We start from the raw sequence: 21,971 nt of genomic DNA, 5'->3' as shown, positions 1-21,971 counted from the left end.
ACAGCTTCTTCTTAGCCCCAACAGAAGGGTTAGACAAAATCTGCAGAAACGTATACGTATGAAGACCTTGGCTGCGAGACTAAATTTTCGAGTTCAGTCACAACAAACCGAATCGCTTGTTGCAAAACTTCTTTTGACAAAACGATAAGGAAGTTGATACTATCAATAGTCCTCGCTTTACTGGAAAACAAAAGTGTCTAAAATCTGAAACTTTCATTTGTGTTTTTTTTTTATTGTTTTTTTTTTAGTTGCGAGTCACAAAACCAACTGCTGTTTAGGTCTGGACGGGCAATAAAAAGTTAACAGGACAGCTTTATTGAATGACTTATTAAGCGACTGTGTTTTGTGAGACCTAAACTGAGGCGCTTTTGAAATGAACAAGAGCACCTTTCTGTAACGGCTCTTTAAAAAAAAGAAAAAAAAAAGAGAGAGAGAGAAAAGAAACATGGCTTTCTACTTTGTCTGAAACTGAGTCTGCACTTTCACACAGTCTCAAGATAATGAAACTGGCAGTTGCCTTGGTGTGGCATTCGAAGCTGTGAGGCATCTGTAGGAAAGGTAGAAGTGACCTTTGTAAAAGCGTTCAGGACTGTTATTACTGAGAAGCACATGTCCCAGCTATCTTTCTAGTTCCGAAAGCTCTTTTTTTTTACACCTCTAAGACCGACTGATGGACTAAATCTCAATTTAGTGATCAGATAAAAAGCTAGAGATGATGATTTTTAAATCTAAAATGTAAATTTGTGATCTTTGTAATGTTGATTAAAATCAAATCTTAATTTGATTGATTTAAAGGTGGAGTTGTTGTTTTTGACTCGGTGACAATGAAAGCTGAACTTTAGTCAACTCTGAGCAACATCAAGCAAAACACCATGTGAAAAGTGACATTTCACTGTTTTTTGTGTGTTAACGGCAGCAGAAGACTCAAAACAAACAGAGACACGACTGGACTGCAGTAAGATATTGTTGTACCTAAACACAGCTTTGTGGATCTACACAACCTCGTCTTGTGAGCTTCTCTGCAGAAAAAAGGAAAACATGACTCTGTCAAGATTCTTTGTCAAATGTACCCACATCCTGAAACAACATGTGTGATTGTGCCAAAACACGCCCCTGGTAAAGCTCCGCCCACAAAGGCATCCAATTCTGTTCCAAGTCTGGGTGTAAATAACCGACTCGCTCTCTTCTGCAGGTTGCTTAATTTCGTAGTCTTTCTTATCTCCAGTTTTCTGACACGCACACCGAGCCAAAACCAAACCTGATTGGCCCCAGACATGCTGCACCACCTGCATACGTAGCGCAACAGCTCTGGGACTTCTTAAACGTTGAAGTGACAGACGGGTGGAATTTGCCAGCGCCCACGTTTTAGCCCGTCTCTCCGGTTCACCTCCTTCCCCGCCGGGTATAGGATTGCATAAAACATTGCGGCGCAATGGTGTTCAGCAGAGATGACGCCATAGCAGAGGTCCCTGAGCATTTACAACAGTGGTTTGTCTCAGTCGCCGCGACGTGATTTGGGCCATTCGTGAGCAGAACGGGGAGAGGAGGGGAGGGGGGGGAGAAGAAGAAGAGCGTAGTGAATGAGGTTAGAGGGGAAGAAAAGAAGGGGCTGGTTCAAAAACTACTCCTGTATGTCAACCTTTCTCCAGGGCAAATAGGGGAACGAGGGCCTCGCCGCAGCCCAGCGGCCGGAGCAGCTCCTTGGGCAAATGACTCTAATCCAATTTGTGTGATTGGACTCGATTGGAAGCTGCGAGGAGGAAAAGAAGCTCCTTTCACCCGGCGACACACAAGGAAGTATTTAAAAAGATCCACTATCCCTCCACTGATCTTTACAGTAGCCGTTCATATGACGGACTATCTGCCCACACCAGCAGCCCTTTGGCAGAGCGCACACTGGCCCTTTTCTAAATTGTGAAATATCACCACCAGAAAGGGAGAGATAAAACTTGGTTTTATGTGCTTCCTCTAATGGATCCCAGGTCCAATATTTTGGAGGATTCACCTCGGTCTGCACAGCTTCAAACTTGCGTCAAAAGCGCAACTTTTAGTCTTGATTGATGGCTGCAATTGGACACGGTTCTGGCCTTAGTTCACGGCCTCCATTTTCCTTGATCGCAGTTGACGTTTTGGAGCGATCAAAGAAAATGACCTCCAGCAACTAATGTTAAAATGACGCTCGGCTTCGCAGTACGGAGGTGAATATTCCGAACCGAATGCATCAACGGCGGCGGGGAGCTGCGGAGGAGGGGAGGCGCCGGGCGGTAGACGGCGAGGTGCGGTGCGCCGTGGCGACCCGTGCGCCCGCTCGCCGCCCGAGTCCCGGTGGGAGGTCCCGGGGCACGCTTCCCGTTAGCCGGCTAATTTGGCTCCACAAGCCCACGCTTCCGTCCCCCGTTAACCTCCTCCCGCCGCCGCGGCCTCGTGCAGCTTCAATCCACCTACCGACGATGTAAACCTGTACAAACGCCCAAGGACACAACAGAAGGAAAGACTTGTGCTGCCACCCACGTCATCTATTCATCTCTTCTAAACAATATGTTCTAGAACTCTGACCCAGACTCACCAATCAAGGTTGACACACACACACACACACACACACACACACACACACACACACACACACACACACACACACACACACACACACACACACACACACACACACACACACTAAAGTCAAGACTTGCATTTGCATCTGCATTATTCAGCTTTCTCCGGACCCCCTTTCCCCCCCTCCCGTTTCTCTCAAGCTGACGTGGCACACCCAAATATTGACCCGTGACCTACAGTGAAACACACAGGTGTCTTCATGTCTTTGTTTACAGGTTTCTGTCCTCTTGTGGAAGAAGCTTTTACTTCTGAAATGACCGATGATACAAGACGCGCATGGCTGGTTTTACAGGATTGTGAAAAATGAAAATTATTAACAGTCGAAGATGCCAAGATTTTTAATTTATAACGATATAAAATAGAGAAGCTGCGGCACGTCCTCATATTTAAAGTAGCTAGAGCCAGAAAATGTTCAGTACTTCTGATTAATAAATTGCTTGGGTAAATGTTAACATTTGTTATGAAAACACAAAGTGATTCGGATGTGTTTTGAGACACTGGTGAATAATAAAAACGTAATCATTTTTGTAAAAGTATATTAAAAAAAAAAAATATAAAATATATCATGGGAAACGGTATGTTTGAGCCTTTTACGTGAGACATATTAATATGAAGTGGTACATGATGCAAAACCTGAAACAAAAACATCTGGAGCTGCAGCTGCTCTGCATGGGTGTGCACTGAAAACTAGAACAATAAGAAGAAAAGAAAAGAAAAACAACAGTGAAATTCATAACAGAGAAGACTAAGAATTACACAAGACAAGAGTGGTTGCAGGACAGATTTAAAAACTGGGATTAAGTGCACTCTTTGGCTAAAATGCCTCTTTGAGTCGGAGACATTAAATATGAACGGAGATTTTAAAACCAGTAATGTTGATCACAGCTTGTTGACTGTAAAGCTCCACGAGGGAGCGGAGGACCCCGGAGGGGGAAGACGTTGCCATAACCCTGCCTGGGACTTCAAATCTATATTCAACTGGTCGTGAAGCGCACACCTCTGGTTCAGTATCAGCACTTCTCAGAGGGCCAAGCTGGACAGCAGAACTGTGCTTTCAGACAGAAGTCAAGTTTTGGAACGAAGAGTTTGGGCCAAGAGAACAAATGGAGACAACAGGTCTCTGTCCCCCCAGTAAACCTTCAAGCTTCGGTGTTTTAGGGTCCTTATTAATGACATGGCTTAAGACCGCTGCACCTCGAGAAGGAGCTGGCATCTACAGTAAGCTGCAAGCACGCCATTTAAAAATGACATTCAGCAAGAGAAGAAATGATTTCTATTTGTGTGAGGCTGAAGTGAGCACACGCCGAGTAGAAAAAAAAATACGATGCTGTATCTTTATCCCTTTCTCCGCAGCTTCTGTCCTTACAATCACCACAGTCACATATTCATGGCCAGAGGTCGACTGAGTGGATTTCCAAAGGCCGATATAATAAGGAGAGCTTAAAGCCAGAAATAAATCCCATAGCCGATTAATGCGCTAATATGACCCCGTGTTTGGAAAAGCAAAGGCCAAATCATTAATCTTTGGATCTTTAGCAAAGACTTTCGAAAGGTCCATGAAAAACTCTGACTGAGGTTCTCAACTTGGCTCTTTGGCTCGTTCTGCACGTTATGTAAAAATGATGCAACAGTGCAAGGAGCCGAACCTTTCTGAGCCTTTAAAGTCGGCGGTATAATAATTACTCTTAAATGGGCCGATCCTGCAAAATGGGTTCATGATAACAGACTTTCATTAAACGTTATGAGTTTTATCTAAAGGAATGCTTCGACAGGAATAATCATTCCCGCTGTCATTTATTTTCAATCACTGGGATGCCATTCAGGAGGGAAGAAGTGTGACGGTAGTGTGACTGTCCAGCCACGAGCAGTTAATATAACACCTTGCATACAGCTCTGCTGTGTGATTCATGTCCTGTGTGCTTCAGATGAAAAAAAAAAAAACAAGTGACTTTCCCTGTTATTTGTTCAGAAGCAGCCTCGACATCCACCAGGCTCCATTATCGATTCATATTTGCAGAGACGTAATATAATAGCCTGTAAACCACCTGCGAGGCGGCGTCAAAAGGAGCCGGCGTGACGACAAACATGAAATGTGCAGAAATGACTGAAATGCAGAGCGTGCGGTGCTCGTTGGAGGGAATAAAACAGCTGAGGCTTGTTATGGGTTACAGTATTATTCCAAAGGCTGAGTGATCTCCTGTGCTCTTCAGGAATGGATACATGCCGCGCATTCCAAGAGGCGACCGAATCGTTCCACTCGAGGGTGTGCCGAGCACGCTGCAGCTGCTCTAACAGAGACGTCCATCCAGACACGCATCCCTTTATCCATCTATCCTGTCCTCTACTTCAACTACGAAAGTGGAAACACGCCCTCCCGTTCCATTTCTCTTCACGGGCACACGGGATGGCGACATGTGGCTTCGGACAATTTGCCGAGCCGCTTTACAGCTTTACTGCGATGTATGCCGAACTGCACGACTGCAAGTTTGCACTAAAATTCAAAACAAGGACGCCGCGGTGTAAACCGGCGCCGGGACGGAAGCATGAAGTCAGAATCATGCTCCTGAATTATGTTTCATTTTTATACCACGAGATTCAAACCGTTGACTCTGACAAGGTGAACTTCACCAGAACAAAGTCAAACCTGGGAAGCTAGAAAAAAAAAAAAGAAAAAAAAAAAACCCTCTTGTTTTCTTTTTGTGGGTACAAATCGCGTCCGTGTCAAGGATGAGGAGATGACGCACGAGATCAGTGCCGACCCATATTCTGCTGTCACGGAGTCTGATGTCCTTCGCTTGACAGATATGCCTCATTTTAAAACTTTGTTTCAGCACTTCATCAAAGACAACATTATTGGCCACATCGTTAAAGATATTAACACATCAAGAGGAAAAAGACAAATCCTTGGATCAACTTTAAAAAAAAAAAAAAAAAAAAAAAAAAAAAGGACAGCAGCCAACATGGGGGCGAACAAAAGGGAGAAGGATGGAAAAGAGAAAGAAAAAAAAAGGAAAAATAAGTGAACGACAGATAGAGGAAGAACAGGAGAGCGCCAGAAAGAGTGAACAAGAGAATAGAAGAGAGGGAAAAAAAAAAAAAAAGAGGAGACGCAGGCAGAGGGAGGCATTCAAAACTGGGTCAAGTCACATGACTGGGATCGACTGCAGGCGGGATTAAATATCCTACAGCATGTGGCCATTTACACAACAAATGTAGATTTCATTTTATAAATTATTTCTCTTCCATGGGGGATGAGGCTCGGCTACGCTGCGTCGCCGGTTGGAAGCGAGGGCTTTTCAGCGGGCACAAAAACAGAGCATTAAAGACTTGAGCGAGCCGTTCCCTTCTGAGACGGGAAACAAAGCGAGACCCCGAGATAGCATGAAAATGATCATAACAGGAGAGGACACGGTTCCAGCGCGAGACAGCGCCTTTGTGACAGGCTAATGGCTGTAACATACACTGCCCATTATCCCGGGGAAATGCAAAGGACAGTGAGATGAGAAGAGAGAAGAAAAAAAAGATGTCACATATTTTAACTCCTTACACAGTGACAGCAAAAGTGTGCCATCATGTCCGGACACCGGGAGCGTGTGAACGTGTGTCCTGATACGAGGGACGTAAGCAAATAAGCACAACAAATGTGGATATTGTTAGTAAAATCAGTCAACAACAACAATTAAGAGTTAGTATTTTACTAGATGGCTCAAAATGAGGCAGTTCTGACTGACGCACGTATTAGTGACTCGTAGCTCCGTCTAAGTGGACTATTGAATGTGTGACTGAGATGCACACACATTAGTAATGCAGGGTGACGTGTTGTGAGATGTCAGATGCTACTGGTGCCCCATCTCCATCCACCCTGCTGCATCCAACCAGGAAACTACAGCTGCCAATCAAGCACAGTACTACAGGCTAAGCTGATTCATGAACTCAGTCAATCCCCTGGAGCCCCGCATGTGCAATACCAATCAGTCATTCATATCTGTGGTCAGTCGACAGCAGGGCGACACGCAGAGGAAATGTGTGTGTGTGGGTGTGTGTGTGTGTGTGAGTGAGAGAGTGAGTGAGAGAGAGAGAGAGAATGAGTGAGTGAGTGAGTGAGTGAGAGCGAGAGAGTGAGTGAGAGCGAGAGCGAGATTGAGCTGGTTAACTGCATTGAAATCTGCTTCCAGTTTAGCATAATTTCAATAAGTGAAGTCCACCTGGAGATCCCCCACCGGAGGCAATCAGTGTCACGTGATGCCGCCGATGTCCCAGACCCACATGTGACTCTTTCTTACGATGGGTTTGACCCTCGGCCTCGCGGGGTCACCGGCACAACGCCGCCAAAACCAGGCGGCTCAAATCACTGACGACACCGAGGACCCGATGCCTCCGTGAATCTGGTATGACATGAATATCCCCTGTGCTACTGTATGCGTGTTCACGTAACGGAACTGATGCCTAAACTTCGCATTTTCTGCAAGTTATTATTTAGTAGCATCTATTAAAGTCTTGCAACTGTGGACATGGATTTTAAAAAGAGTAGTTTTTTGTATCGGGCATAACTCTTCCCAATGAAATCTTCTATATTAAACAAATCACAGGAGTGATCAGACATCTTGGCTAACAAGTCTTCACAGTTTAGTTGCCAAAAGCATGTTTGAGTTGTGGCAGTGATAATGAAATGGAAACAAAAAAAAAATTTCCTTGAATGCAACTACAATACGATACCTGATTATTGCTCCCGTTTCCACTGCTCTGTGTGTACAGTCGCTCAATTTAAGGTTAATGACCGTTACAAAATCTCAAATGTAAACAATGATTTAACTTTATTATTCATTAGAAGCATTTATGATGCAAAAGTTAAACAGCTGGTTAACATAAAGAGATTTATTTGAAGTTTTACTGCGTAGACTTGGAGTGAGAGCGCTGGTCCTCTTAAGCATATTAAAAAAAAAAAAAAAAAAAAAAAAAAAAAAAAAAAAAAAAAAAAAAGCCACAGCGATAAGAATCCAGTATACTTTGATGCCGTCGGGAGGTCCGGGTCAAAGGGGCGAGGAACTTTTGGAGGGCTACTGAAATGCCAGAGATGACATCACCGCACGTCTACCTGCAGACGCCGCGAGATGTGATGAGCCAGCGAAGCAAGAGGCCGCTCCAACAATACTAAATCTGCCTCGCAGGGTAAAAAAAAACCTCTCATCTCAAGTCACAATCACTGACCAGGAGAGACAAGACCGTCAGATCGGTTTAGAGCCGAGCAACGGCGCCCCGTCTCAAAAAGTAAGAGTCCAAAGCAGCCGAGTTAATTTGGATCAAAGGACGGGCAAGTGGGCGAGCCAGAGCGGAGTCGGCGCGCTGCGCTGCGTACACCGTGACCTGGAGGCACGGGCCGGGACGTTTCCCAGCGTGGCCGGACGTCGAGGTCGCGTGGATTACACGGCCGTCGGGCTGTCAGATTGTAATTTTTAAATAAAGCATGAACCGCACTGTCATAATCTGATCCCAGGAACAAATCCTGCATGTAAATGATATGAAATCATCAAACCGTGACCGCGTTTGTTCATTTCTGTGTCAGTGCGTGTTTCTGCGAGAGCCGGAACAATTTATTTAACAGGCGACGGACAGGAAATGATACACCGGCTAATTTGATAATTCATTTAATTGTTCAAAATCTACTCAGGAAAAAAAAATATCCAAATATAAGCAGCTTCTCAAAAGGTGAGAATCGATCACGTTTGTTTCTCTTTTTCTTTTTTTTTTCTACCACTGTAAAGTGATATCGATAACGGAAATACAAATTACCAATATTGCTGCGCTTCTTTTATCTACAGTGATGTTTCTGGAATTGATAGGGGAAAAAAATAATTAAAAAAAATTAAAAATCACAATTTTGTGAAAATGAGTTTTTATTGAGGTTGCAATGAAAAGGAAGGAAAGCAAGCTGCTGATACTCTACCAGGAAAAAGTCATTTACAAAAAAAAGCTAAAAAGTTTCGGCCGCAAACAGTTTTTCAATAATCTAATTTTGAGCTCAATGTTTGTGTTGTTATAAAAAAAAAAAAAAAAATTTAAAAATCCGATTTTCTTTCTTTCTTTCTTTCTTTCTTTCTTTCTTTCTTTCTTTCTTTCTTTCTTTCTTTCTTTCTTTCTTTCTTTCTTTCTTTCGGCTCACACTGTTCTGGCAGACAAATAATCTCACATCACACAGACACACAGTCAACTGTATCATCACCATCAGCATTCCTAGAAAGGAGAGTGAAACTTGCCAGCTCAGCCAGGCAGAAAGATGTAGGCCAACTGCAGAGCTACATGGGGGGAAGAAAAGAAGAAAAGAAAGCTCAGTGTCCTCACAGAAAGAGAGATGATTGTAGGAATAGTTGCCGCCTCTTTAAGATAAGCAGATAATGAAGGAAACAACCTTCATGAGAAACGGGCCGAGCGAGATGCTGCGCAACAGCTGTGACAAATTATTCCTCTAATATCTGAGGCCGAAACACACGGAGGCTCCGAGCATTCGTCGGGCAAATTATTGAAGTGTTCAGTCAGTAAATCCGTATCGATTCAGGACAAAACTGCTTTATATTCCTTCTGCCTTTATCTTTTCTCGTTCACCGGCACGTCTCCCCCGTCCGTGTCTTTCTTCCCGTCCTCCCTCCATGCCCCCCCCCCCACCCCCCGTCCTCCTTTCCTTCCTCCCTCTGATCACCGCCTGTGCATACTGTAGCTCTCAGGGGAGGCCGGCATCAGCGAGCCCATCAGAGGGAGGACCTGTGATGCATCTCTTTTGATCAGCCACGTCGCGCGCATTAGCATGTACCTCTGCGCTCCGAGTAAGCTACCTGCCTGTCAGCTCCGCCGACCCACGAGGAGCCTCGCCCAGGTGAGGCAGAAGGCGCTCGGAGCCCCCCCCCGATCCCCCCCCCCAACCCACTCCCTGAATCTTAATCGCTAACGAACACCGGCCGGCTTCGCCAGCGATGAGAGCACAGAGAACCAGTCTTGTGATCTCTCCGCGGAGACGAGATAAAAAATATATTTTTTTTTTTTTAAAAAGCACCGCCACGCATCTCTAATGTACCGTGAGGGCCTCGAACGCAGCGCCGTGGACTCTTCGAAGACCCGAGCGAGACAAAGCGAGTGATGGCGCTTGATTAAATACTGAGGCTCTTTTGTTCACGGTGGGACTTCAGATCTCGAAGGGAGGCTCATGACCACGATCTCCGTACGTCCTTTTCAATGACAACAAAACGACGTGAAAAAGCTCAACTTGTGTTCCAAAGAACACAAAGGGAGCCTGTTGGTGTTTTAATCACAACATGGTGGCTCTTTCATGAACACCAGAACTTGTTGTGTTGAAAACAAAACAAAGAGGTTATTTTTTTTTTTTTAATGCTACGAGTTAAAAGTTTACCGTCTGTGGAAAGTGGAGGCATCCCCCCCCCCCCCCAACACACTTTTTATGAGGGGTTGTGTTTGGCCCAGGCCTGGCCCAGAGTCTGGATCCACAGCCGGGTGCCCTCTCACTTCTGTGCCACTTAATTAGCCCAGCCCCGCACAAAGGAGAGTTGGTCACATGGGCCCAATTTGGCCTGCTATAAAGTCCACGAGGGCTCAACATGCATTACTTTGGGAGTATTTACGTGCCTGCCGCGCGAAGGTAAGAGACTTTGAAGATGCAGAAAACAGGACGGAGAAGAAGTGGAGAGGAGAAAAAAAAAAAATAACTGAAATGAAAGGAGGGGACCCTTAAATTCCAGGGAATTTTTCCAGATGTTGCACAAATATTCTGCTGAGGCAATCCAGATGTGCTCACTCTGTTTATTCCCTCCTTCTGCACGGTGTTCCAAGGACTTCTCTTTCTTCCCTTTCATTCTCCGTCTGCAGCCCCGTCCACCGCTTCCTCCTTCAAGCAGCCCACATCACTGTTCCCTGATAGTACCTTTTAAGTGAGGGCTTTAATAGCCCCCAGGGCTCCTTTGCATCCACTAGGATCCTGTAATAAACATCCACTCTCATTCTCTACAGCCCGTGTGTGTGTGTGTGTGTGTGTGTGTGTGTGTGTGTGTGTGTGTGTGTGTGTGTGTGTGTGTGTGTGTGTGTGTGTGTGTGTGTGTGTGTGTGTGTGTGTGTGTGTGTGTGTTAGAGAGAGGGAGATTAGCTGCCTTGTTTTATCGCTCTTTGGATCAATTAACAATTAACTCTGTTACTAACAATAGCCGCACGATGAGGGGGGAAAAAACAAAAACAAAGCCACGCACTGAGTGAAGCAAGACCTAAATAAAAACAACATTTGTTCCCGTTTCCTTTTTCCCAGACTCACCACTGATCAGATTTGCGTCCCCCCCCCCAATCGCTGTCATGTCTGCTGTCATGTCTGCCCCCCCCCGGCGAGCGTGACCCGGCCACAACCCCCTGACCTCACCGTCTCCCAGACAGCGCTCCGGTTCTCGGACTCCGCGCCGCGTCGGCCCGTCGTGTCCGCACGGCACCGTAGGAGCGAGCGAGCGCGTGCGAGCGCGTCCCGACGCTCGAGTTACACAAAAAATGTGGCGCGACAAATCCTTCAGTTTATCGCTAAAAAAAAAAAAAATAGCATCGTGGATTTTTGATCGTAATGATTGAGCACAAATGCTCAACGCGCTCTGGTTCAAGTTCCTCAAACTTGGCATTTTCTCTGTTTTCTATATTATATGTTTTTGTAAACTGAATGTAAAAAAAAAACCCAACAAAAAAAACACTTATCTCGACAGCTTGGGGTAAATTGTTTTGAATATTTAAAAAAAAACGAACTACGTGATGAGTCAATTTAAATATATATATTTCAAAAAAAAGAAGCCCAACGACGATGAATTTTGAAAGTGACTGTCAGCTGCAGGGCAGGCCGTGACTACAGAAACACACACGGACGCACATTTTTCGGGCAATAACAGCAGCGCCGCGCTCCCATCTGTCCTGTTTAAAAATCGACCGCCGTCTCCCGTTTCCCACTCGGGCCTAAAACAGAAGAAAGCATCCTAAAAGTGACACTTGAACTCGTCGGAGCCGTTTGTGCGGGCAACTGTCAGCGCTCTGGTATGCAGAGAGCTGATGACAAAGACACGGCCAGCACCTGCCTGCCCGTCTCCGTCTCCGTCCGCCCCCGTCCGCCCGTCTAGTATACCTGGTTGTTCAACTTCTTCCTCCTAAACAGCGTTTCTGTATTTGTCATGTCAGAGGAGCAAGAAAGTTCAAGAAAAATGCTCTCCCCTCCGGCGATGATCTAAACCCTTGTACGTAATCCATTTACATGACAAGAGTTCTTTCCTTGGTGGCACAATGTGAGGGCCTTTTTCAGTCTATTAAGCACATGAGCAAATTCTACAACCGACAAGAGTGAGATTCACTCAGTAACCACTTAATGCGCTTTCTGAATTCATCCATTCTACCTTCAGGGAATAAGTAGCGGTGCTCAGTTCAACAAAGAGAAGAAAAAAAATAAGGAAACAAGTGTCCCCTGTATTTTGGTCTCACCGTGGTCAAGATGGGGTTATATTGGAGTGCTTTACTGTGTTTCATGGCCGTCTTGTATTATGTCGTCTGTGTCGTTTTGTATTAAATGGCCGTGCTGTGTGATTTTACTGCAAGGCCCGTCTGCGAAGTAAATGTCCTTTATGGGACAGTAAAATGTTAAAATAGATTATAATAAATAAATTGAATGCTGCGGGTAGACGGAGGGAGGAACAGCCAAATTAATGTCACACGGTTACAAATGGCAACCGCAGAAACGTAGCATTTTGTTTTTCACAGTGCTCTTCAAGGTGGAATAATTGGTACAGCAAGTTCAACTGTCAATATCAAGAGTCAGAGTGTTGCAGCACACGCGTGTGCGTGTGCGTGTGGAGGACACAGTCCGGGTGGATGTGTGAACACGCCAGACCTGCAGGCGTCAACAAATAGTTAATCGGTCTTTCACTACTGCAGGCTGAGAGAAAAACAACAACACCGAGGACCTCTGCTATCTTCACGTATTATCCTTTTTTCCCTCCGCTCGCTCTCGTGCATGGTAATTTGTGAAAATAATAGGAAAGCAACAGCTTGTTAGACACAAAGATATTTAGGCTGCGTGTCGAAATCTGAGCTGACCTGTGTCGATCCTTTTTAATATCCCTGCATCTCCGTCAGTAATCCGACACTGTTTGGTGGTTCCTGTAATGGATCTACTGTTCATCATAATTGCAGTTGCAGTCTTTGATCTCACAGACTGGTTTAAAGGGCCCTTTGCAAAAAGTTGAACCTGAATCCAGTTGTTTTATTGTAAGATGGACATGAAAGTCAAAGAAAACTTTCTAATGCGTGGTGTCTTGAGAGATCCCTCCTACAGTATCTGGAAATACTCTGGTTCGACAGCAGCTTAAACTATCCCCGGTCCCAGCAGGACGGACTCCGAGGAAGGGAAAAATGAAGAGGGGAGAACCTCCGAAATGATAAAACCAGGACATCTGTGAGCAACGGGGCAAGAAAACAGAAGAAAGTGAATCTCACTTTATTTTGCAGGATTTATTCTGCAATCTGATATTCAGGGACTCTAAACAACATGATAGAAACCGATGCAAATGTGAAAACCTGGTGAGAGCAACGACCGGCCCCCCGTTGTTGAAATGTGATCAAATGTATACTCGGCGCAAAAGTCACTACAGAAAAAAAAAAGAACACGATAGCAGGTGGCTACTGTAAAAGTCCTATTATAAGCAATGTAAAAACTACGGTTGCTTGCAAGTCGCATCCATTTGCACCTGGTGTACAGGGTCAATCTCTGTCTCTGACCGCGTCCAAGCTTACAAAAAGTACATACAATATGTTATTGGAGTGTGTGGCATTTGTTCTGATCCAATTATGCAAGAACAGCAGCCATTATTCTCAACAAGCAGGTCTCGCAGCGGTATATTGCTGTGCAGCATCATAATAACCCGCCACAGTGCGTCATCTGGACCAAGTTATGAAACTCTGAGGAAGTACTTAGAATAATGCCACTTCCTTTGAATTCTCCCTTAAAGTTGAATATTACATCCTCATAAAGGCTGTTCACAAAGCATCTTGGAGATCCTAAGGTGAAGAGGTGGTTTCAATAGGGAGAGAGACTCATGTGGAGTTTTTTTTTTTTTAAGGCAGGGAAGAGAAATAGCTTCAGGAAGTGGATCGAGTTCAACACATAGTAAACGAAAATAGTTACGGATTCGATGATATTTGTATCTGAAAACAAGGTCGTCAGGGCTGATGGTGATATTCCATTACTCATCAAGGAATAGACAATGTTACATTTTAATTCCCTGCAGATGTACACATCTTGGCTTGCGTTTGCCCGGCGAGCTCAACGTTAAAATAAAGGAACGTTTGTTCAAGTGGAGCTTCTGAAAAATAAGAATGAATAAATGTCTGTCAGATAACGTCTTACTACCTCAGACAATGTCAGGTTTTACAAACCGATAGTGACGAGGCAAAGTGGAGTTCGTCACTGGCTAAGGTTTGTACATCATAGACATTACTGTCACATCCACAGGTAGCCTGAGAAAGTGTACAGTGTAAAAACATGACCTCAGAGAACTGAGTCATTGGCTATTATAAGCTACCTGTGTTTGTGGCCACGGGCCACTGCTCCTGATTCTGTCATGGTTTAATTTGAATCGCAGCCGTTGCCAGATAAGTTAATTTTCCAGCTATGAAAGCATCTCTGTGTGTTCAAAGCCAGCATTACTTCCCTCCCCCTCCCCCCTGAAGAAGAAATAACTGCATTTCCACTTGGGAGCTGGAACTGGTCCCGAATTTGACAGTCTGAGGGAGACATGTTGGGGTCACATCTCATTTTCATGCCAATATAAATCCACATACTGGGGGGAAGAAAAACGATGGACAGGTAATGGAGCGAATCTCGTCCAACCTTCTCAAAACCTTTCTTTTATAAAATTACAGATTGTCTTCACATTCGTCACGGAGTATTCATGTGACAAACCTTGCATTTAATATAAAGTGTATCAATGCCAAAAAAAAAAAAAAAAAAACACTAAAGAAACTATTAACTGAGCCTGAAAGACATCTAAATACAGCATTTAACCACAGGGCTTTAAAAATGGTAACAAGCAATCTGACGTGCAGATCTACAGACGGCGGAGCTGCTCGATCAGTCAGACGGATGTTTGCCGGCACGCGGGTGTGAACGTACGGAGCTCTGAAACTGCCGCGTCCTGCTTGCGCCACCCAAACACCCACCCACTCGCACAGTGTCACACATGCACACACAGAACACGACCGAGGTGTTTTGCATGCTGTGGGATTTCCGTGGCCCCGTGCCCAGCGGTGCGTGAAAGCCCCACCACCCCCCTCCCAGCATCTGGCGAGGTGACAGACAATCCTAAAGGCGGTGGCGGTGGGTAGAGGGGGAGGGCGTGGGGTACCCTGGGACACCTCCTCTCGCTGCCAGTGACCTCAAAAAGAAAGTGCGATGGAGCGGCGCGAGACACAGTCTTAATTACCTGGCTCTGGCTCTGTTTTTGTTTCTGTTTCTGCTGCTGCGGCGAGTGTTTACATGTACATAGACACGGCGGCGCACACGGGCTGTGTCTGGTGAAGACCGGCAGGTAGAGTAACGCGTGTTCACCTGAAGACACGGCTGCAGAACGACAAAGCTCACGGTTGGAGTCCGTAGACTCGTTCTTTTCTTTCTTTCTTCTTTCTTTCTTTTTGGAGAGAAGAACCATCAAACACCTCGTTCCAGCTTTTGATGCCGTTACACGCCGATGATACTTCAACCAAATGTAACGGATCCATGTTGTTACCACACGTAAGGCGGCAGCCGCCCACCGGAGTCTGTTCCTACTTCTGTCACGCGTCGTCTAGACGCGGAGAATAAAATGAGCTTCCGCGTCGATCTACATGACTGCTTCAAGTGAAATAAACCAACATAGTTGGGTTTGTTTTGTTTGTTTTGTTTTTTCCAAAGAAAGAAATCAGCGGTTCTCATTGGGGCCAATTACAATTAGTGGTGGGAAAAAACTGCAGGCGTCAGGATGTATGATGACGTGAAGAAGCCGGACATATCCAAGATTCACTTGATTCATCATCCGTCCCCAGAGAACAACCATCAAAGCCCGCGCACTCACAACATAATTAATGAACACGTCATGAGTGCCAAACAGCCCAGATATTCTCACGCATTACCGCCATCGCAGAAGACGAGTCGACAGTTGTTGTTGTTTTGTTTAAATCGCTGAAAACATGCCGACTTGAGGGTCGTGGCGGAGGCGTGAGGGGCAGTTAGCCTCCAACAGCTCCTGTTTTTGGCAGCATTTTAAATGTCGCGACAAAAATGCCAACACGCAGCGGTCTTCTTGTTCCTTTCTTCTTTATTTATACCGTGTCCTTTTTCTTTTATCTCGGTGTGCATCGACCGTCTGAGTCTTTCCCTACTTTGCTCTGCGATGCGCACGGAACAGAGAGAAGAGAGTTCTTGGCTGGAGGAGGGCAAACCGACCTTCCCCTCGCTACGAATTACCAGAGCGATCTGGTCAAATCCCCACAGAGACCGTTTCCACTTCAAAAGAGTGGCGGCCGTACGCGGCCCGAATAATGCCAGCCCGCAGAAAAGCCATTCAGACGCTCGGGAGGACCCGCAGTGAAGCCCGAGACCGGTGGTGCTCAGACGACTCCAGCGCCGAGGAGGGAAAGCGCTCGCGGCAACGACCGAGCTTCTGTTCATCTAAACTGTGAATGTAAATGTTCCAGATCCGTTTGATCGCCAGACGTTTAGCGCTCGGTGCACGCGTGGATCAAAAACGGCAAATATTCTCTGGTTCTGGTGTTTAAAATGTCAAGATTCTCCGCTTCTCCTTTTTTTTTTTTTTTTTTTTTAAGCGTCATTTAACACAGAAGATTTCCACGCTTTAGATTGTAGATGGGGTGAAACGATAAAGCAACGTGAAGACGCCACCTTGAACTCTGGGAGGCCCGTTTTTTTTCCACCATCTGACGGACCGGGTGTGAACTGACCTCACTCGCAACTCCGATCAAAGTCAATCAGATTGCGCATTCTTTGAGAGAAAACGAACCATCGAAGGATAGAAATAAGAAACGTAAAGATCATCAAAGAAATAGGCACAAAAGGGAAAAAAAAAAAAAAAGAACTACAAGCCACTGTCTTTTTAACACTTTAAACAACAGATTGGATGCCGAAGGCGAATTCCTGAAATGATCGAGCATATGGGGAGCAAAGGTCGAGGTGTGAGGTGTAAAGTTCACTCTGGCCATTATCAATAAAAGACCTCCTGCGAGCAAGAGGCTCCTTACACAAATAATTAACGAGCCTTTTGAGCGCTTTTCTGATCCGTCCTACGTTTAGAACAGAACAACGTGTGGGCTGCAGAGGAGACGGGGGGGGGGGGAGGGAGAGCGCGGCACGCCGACGTCGGCGCCGTTTCACCCGAAAGCCGACGCCGCTTCTTCTTCTCAGCCGCGAAGTGTCATGAATGCCCCGCGCTGACCGGAACAGATATTCCACGGAGGAAGAACGCGCGCGTCCGCGAGCTCTCGCCGCGTTCACGATGGGAGCGCGAATCTATTCTCCTGTCGGAGAGTTTGGTTCGGACGGCGGTGCGTACGGGTGAGGGGCGGGGAAGGTGGAGGGGGAGCACGTAGAAGGAGAGCACATTTTCTTTGATTTGCTCGAGTTAAAGGCCTCGTGGGTGAGATTGAGAGAAAGGGGAGAGAAAAAAAAAAAAAAAAGAAAGAAAGAAAGGAGAGGAGAGGGAGAGAGAGAGAGAGAGCTGTCACTTTAAGCCATTAACTCTCGCTATAAAACTCCTCCAATAAAAATGACAGCTGCAGCCCCTTTTCTCAAAAGGGGAGCAAAGGCATCACATCAGGAACACAAAACTGGACGGCCGTAAAAGACAAACTTGGCCAAATGCTTTTGGCAAGCGCAATTCCACCAGCCCACTCCCACTCCCACCACACACACACACACACACACACACACACACACACACACACACACACACACACACACACACACACACACACACACACACACACACACACACACACACACACTAACACACACACCTCCCGGCACACACACAACCTCTACCAGTATTACCTTTGTTCCTCAGTTACTGCCAGAAGAGGAATGTAACCTTCAGTACCACCCCCCACGACACACACACACACACACACACACACACACACACACACACACACACACACACACACACACACACACACACACACACACACACACAAATCTCACTTTCTCATCAAAGACCATGAACTTCATTGATTTTGGAAGTGCGTGCCTGTGAGGTTGTGTGATGGGGAACCTTATGTTCTAACAAACAGGGAGCGCCAAACAGCAGTTCCATCGAAAGCAGGATAAACAACACGCACCCCTCCAGCAGGCAGTAAAACAGGCCTCGGAGTGGGAAATCAGGCTCTTTTCACTCGTGTTAACACGGCGATCTATCAAAGGCAGTTGGAGGGCGAAGTTTTAATGAATAGAGCTCCGTCTATCAGAAAGAGTTTGTATATAAAATGTCTATCACAAATAGACGATTCCCTGTTTAAAGTGTAACTGATTTATCGTCCCAGTCTTTAAGTTAGACTTGACAAGTTCTTTTTCGTTAAACATGTACGAGCCAATTAAGTTCTACTAATTTAAAGAAGAAAAACTGGTTAAGACTTCCTTACAAAAAAAACCAAAAAAAAGTTGGACGTTTTCTCAGTTAGGAACAAAAATGAGATCAGAAAGAAATCAGAATCCAAAATGCATTTCAAACGATGGCTTTCCGTTTCATGCATTAGTCTCTTTCAGTGAATTTGCTTTAAATTGCCCGGGTTTGTCTCCGAACACTTCACAACCTGAACTAGGTAATGAGCAACAGCCTCAGACCCTCTGATATGGATAAGGGAAATGAAGAAATCAATAAAACCCAATAAAAACCAGACGTGTGCAACACTCAGCTGGTGGGATTTCATTACGGAGAACTACCTCGGCGCTGACATATTTGCCACAAAATAATCAGCCAAACAGTAAATCAATACCTCCGGACAAATGACGTAACAAAAGTGGCTTTCAGCTGAGCACTGTTCAAAAACTCCCCTTTCACAGCCACACTGGCGTATTTCCCGACGGGCTGTCCCGATCAGCTCCGCAGTACACCGACAAAAAGGACACGTTCTCCTTTCAATGTCATCCCTTCAGTCTTCAGAGCTTTACGTCGGATTGAAGACGGGGCGAGTTGTTAGCGGGATCGGGCAGCACGTCGGCACGCAGCACCGAGCCTACTGTGCCAAAAGGAGAGGGTGTCGTCATCACAGCCGACAACCGATCCATAACGGCAAAATGTACTCGCTGTCATTTCAAACAGTTGCGTGTCAGAATTTCTAATGCGGCGCGGCAGATAATTACACTGAGTGAGCGGCTAATCGATAAACCCAAGGACTTTGTAGATAGCGGCGTCCTTGAAGCGGCCAATTAACAATCGGCGCTCGAGTGGACCTTCGACGGAACGGGTTTAAATAGAAATGGCGATTTTAAGAAGCGACAGATGAAGACCGCGGGCGACGAAAAAGCTGCTGACACAGCGTTGGAGGAAAAGACGAGCCCCTCCACGTGGAAAAGCGCTCCTCCTCGCCGAAGCCATCGAGCGTCCGGCCTCACACCGACCGCTGAGGCTTTCCAGATCGGAGACCCCCGCTGTCCTGGCTGTCCGTGCTGTCGCGAGCTGCTCCGGTGCACGTTTGGGCAAACTGAAACTTGAATCACTTTCGGCGCGGACACACAATACGGTGCACCTGTAATAACAGCCCGTCAGTGTGTGTGTGTGTGTGTGTGTGTGTGTGTGTGTGTGTGTGTGTGTGTGTGTGTGTGTGTGTGTGTGTAACACTGGCGGTTTAGCGTATTTCTGGGAAGCCACATGAAGGGCGTTGCGGCGGCGGCAGCGAGCGGGGCCTTTAACAGAAAGAAAGCCGCCCCGGTGTCTCAGAAGTCCCTGTGAATGTCCTCGGTGCGTACAGGCAGCTGACGGTACGTGTCGAGGTGTAACACGACGCCCCACCCGCCCCATGAAAGAGCAACAGACACAATAAGAGCGCTGGCCTGCAGCTCCGTGCTGGTCTCTGCCACGGGGGGGATGGGGGGGGGGACGAGGGTCTGCTCCGTTCACTTTTGACAAACTTACAGCGGCATTCAGCGTGAATGATTTACAGTGTGAAAGCGCTTGCGTGTCTTTCAACTGGACATTTTAAGGATTCGTCACTAAAAAATAAAAAAAAAATTAAAAAAATCAGACTTGGCCCGAGACTACGAAACAATATTATTCATATACAACAAAATTGTATTTTTGTGTGTGTGTGTGTGCGTGTATTTCAACACATCCTGTGTTAGCAACTTTAAAAAAAAAAATTTTAAAAACTACAACACTCTTATAAAAGCCCAATTTTTTTCATTTAAGTCTCCACCTCCTGGGAAAAAAAAAAACAAGCATGAAAAATGAATGTGAAATTTGCCACTCTCCCTGAGAATGCCAAACCCTTCACACACTGGGATCTTTATGAAGATCACCTGGACTATTAATTCAAAAAAAAAAAAAAAAATGGCTTCTGTTCAAGTCTCAAGACTTGAGGTCCTCACCTATGTCACCTGTAACTGACATGAAGTTGGCATTCATCTGGAGCCCAGACTGTCCTCAATAAATCGAGCAATTTAGTTTGAGGCCAGTTTTAAGTTGAAGCGCAGTTTTATGCTGCATTTTCAAAATGGAAAAAAAAAAAAACAAATGCAGTCGCAAATTAAACCGAGTCACGCGAAAAAAAAAGAAACATAAAGCTTGCAAAGTTTTCCATTTATATTCCTAAAAATAGTTAACGAGTGACTTGAAAACATAAGTGCTACACATGTGCTAACTTAACATGGACAAAAATGCACACAAAAAAAAGGAAAAAAAAAAAAAAAAAAAAGGAAAAACTGAACTGCTTGCCTGAGTTTAAAAAAAAAAAAAAAAAATCCCTCCGTTTCTGCAGTGATGTTTCAAATGCTCCAGTCCTACGTGGTTAAAGCTCAAACTTCCACCTCGGTTGACACTTTTGTCTCGCGGTGGGGACACAATGTGTCCCCGGTGAACGCGAAAGTTCAAACGAGTAAATTGAATTGCAGCGCACGCGAGGTATGCGCGAACGCCGCCTGGCCCCTCGAGCGATGTCACTCCGTATCAAAGCGACATGTCATCAGCTCAAATAGCAGCATTAGATATGCAACGCAGCGAGGGCATATCTGCTTTCATTTCGAGCTATTAGTCCGTGTCGGAGAGATTAAATAAAGCAACGACCGCTCCAGCGCGTCAACCGCTCCAAACATGTTGATCAATTTGGCAACTCGCTCCTCCACGCGCTGTCAAAAAAAAAAAAAAAGACAACAGAGCGCGAGGACGCTTTTCACACTAACCAGCCGAATGAAAGTGTTATCAAAAAAAAAACACCGCGCGTAACACAGCAAGTCACGAAACAAAACAAACTTACCCAGTGACAAGAACGGTTTGGTTTCCATGTCTGACTCGTAGGTTAGCTCATGCCAGCTGAGACGACCGCGTTCGGGAGTTTTGGGTTTTTTTTTTTCTTCTTTCACAGGCGGCGCTGCTCGAGCAGACCAGACCAGACCAGGGCGCTGCTGCTGCTGCTGCTGCTGCTGGTGGTGCTGCTGCTGCTGCTGCTGCTGGTGGTGGTGGACCTCTCGAAGAAGACAGGACTTGACTCTAAGCGGTAAAAGTGACAGGTCGATGTCTGATAGTCTCGGCAGATAACCTAATGTTTCTGTTTGCTCACTCAGCTGCTGCGCTCGCACTCCTTCTCCTCTCCCTCTCGCGCTCCGTGTACAACAACTCCAACTACTGGATCCGCACTGCAAAAGGGGACCCGCGCAGGGGGTACTCCCACCGACGCAGCCCGCGCTGCAGCGACGCGCCAGCCAGAAAGCGGAGGCACGCCGTCAACTTTGAAATGAACAACACCAAAGAAGGAAAAACAAGAATGAACGGAACGTTTCATCCTATATATTAAAAGTCTACTTTTTTTTTCCTCGAGGTAGAGTTTTTTTTTGTTTTGTTTTGTTTTGTTCACGTGGAGCCCTCGCAGCTGAGCGGCAGCTACTTATTCTCCTCAGTGCTTATCTCCTGTTATTTTAACCTGGTCACATGTGTTGAACCGGGGCTGTTGGCGAAGCAGACAGATTTTTCAAGTGTCTTTCCTCGCTGCAGAATTTTTTTTTTTTTTTTTTTTGCCCGTCTTTCTCTAGAAGCTGCCACAGCATGAAATTCAATTTCAATTCGGTTTTATTGACGCGAAAAAGAAAG

The 21,971-nt window shown here is 45.8% G+C and overlaps 1 protein-coding gene across 4 annotated transcripts in view; it reads right to left on the bottom strand.

Moving 5' to 3' along the window:
* rxraa (retinoid X receptor, alpha a) overlaps positions 1-21,508 on the bottom strand; it is a 105,119-nt gene extending 83,611 nt beyond the window's left edge. For all 4 annotated transcript variants that reach the window (XM_069705212.1, XM_069705227.1, XM_069705221.1 and 1 more), the window contains exon 1: positions 21,142-21,508. In XM_069705212.1, coding sequence (XP_069561313.1) covers positions 21,142-21,169 — 28 coding nt within the window. In that variant the 5' untranslated portion in view covers positions 21,170-21,508. The remainder of the gene's footprint in view (positions 1-21,141) is intronic.
* Positions 21,509-21,971: the final 463 nt, after the last annotated feature.

Source organism: Brachyistius frenatus, unplaced genomic scaffold, assembly GCF_029030835.1.
Source record: "Brachyistius frenatus isolate BFR_SWC_R1_liver_20210118 unplaced genomic scaffold, ASM2903083v1 Contig_3, whole genome shotgun sequence".
In the NCBI taxonomy this organism is placed as follows: Eukaryota; Metazoa; Chordata; class Actinopteri; family Embiotocidae; genus Brachyistius; species Brachyistius frenatus.
The sequence above is the reverse complement of the archived record's forward strand: the minus strand, read 5'-3'. Positions and strand labels throughout refer to the sequence as shown.